We start from the raw sequence: 786 nt of genomic DNA, 5'->3' as shown, positions 1-786 counted from the left end.
ATAAAGGAAATATCATGTCTAATAATAATTCATTATACAAATGGTAAGGGTCGATGAGGCAACAAGGTAATACATAGGAAGTGGATGGTATAGAAAGTTTGCCTATAACTGGTGTACTCTAACGTAGACGCTCGCAAAAGGCAAGACTCTGATCACTTGATGAGAGATGGTTAATCAGGTGATTCAATGTTCCTCCTATTCGACGGCGATCAAATTTGTAGCACACCGGTTGTGTTTTCACAGTTAGTTTTTTCAGAGTGTGTTGGGATTTCGCTCTACAAACGCACTCGATGTGGGGTTAAACGCTTACAACAATTTCAGTAAGGATATTAAAATGGCTAGTGCGTGTGGGTCAGTGCTCTCCTGTTGTCAGTGAACGGGGGGGGATAAAAAAAGAAATTACGGTCAATTTTCTTGAAGAATACGAGGTGCGCTTCCGTGGCGACCAAAAAATTTAGTGCTCGAATGTCAGATACCAGAGCACTCGCTGCTTCTACTGACAGTGCACGCTCAAAAGACTTCACAAAAGTCATTTCTCCGTCAGTCAACAGTTGCTTCGAAGGTTCGTTTCACAGCCCGCATACGAGCTGGTCTTTCATTCGAGACTCTAACGCTTCACCAAAGTTGCAGTGTTGTGCCAGATGGCGAAGTTCTGCTACCGAAGCCGCAACTCCTTCCCCAAGTTGTTGTAGCCGTCAGGGGTGCAGAAACCGTTGGTAAACTTCCAAAAGTCTCAGAATGAAATGACTTCTTATAACTTCAAAACTTCATTAAATGTTTTTGAAG

The 786-nt window shown here is 42.9% G+C and overlaps 1 protein-coding gene across 1 annotated transcript; it reads left to right on the top strand.

The window, feature by feature from the left end:
- Positions 1-40: 40 nt before the first annotated feature.
- Positions 41-742, top strand: Tsp_12007 (hypothetical protein). Its single transcript, XM_003382305.1, has 2 exons — positions 41-66; positions 421-742. Exons 1-2 carry the CDS (start codon positions 41-43, stop codon positions 740-742), a joined length of 348 nt encoding a protein of 115 aa, XP_003382353.1.
- Positions 743-786: the final 44 nt, after the last annotated feature.

This window comes from Trichinella spiralis, assembly GCF_000181795.1.
Source record: "Trichinella spiralis strain ISS 195 chromosome Unknown Scfld1, whole genome shotgun sequence".
NCBI classification, from domain to species: Eukaryota; Metazoa; Nematoda; class Enoplea; order Trichinellida; family Trichinellidae; genus Trichinella; species Trichinella spiralis.
Note: the sequence above shows the minus strand (reverse complement) of the source record. Positions and strands in the feature narration are given on the sequence as shown.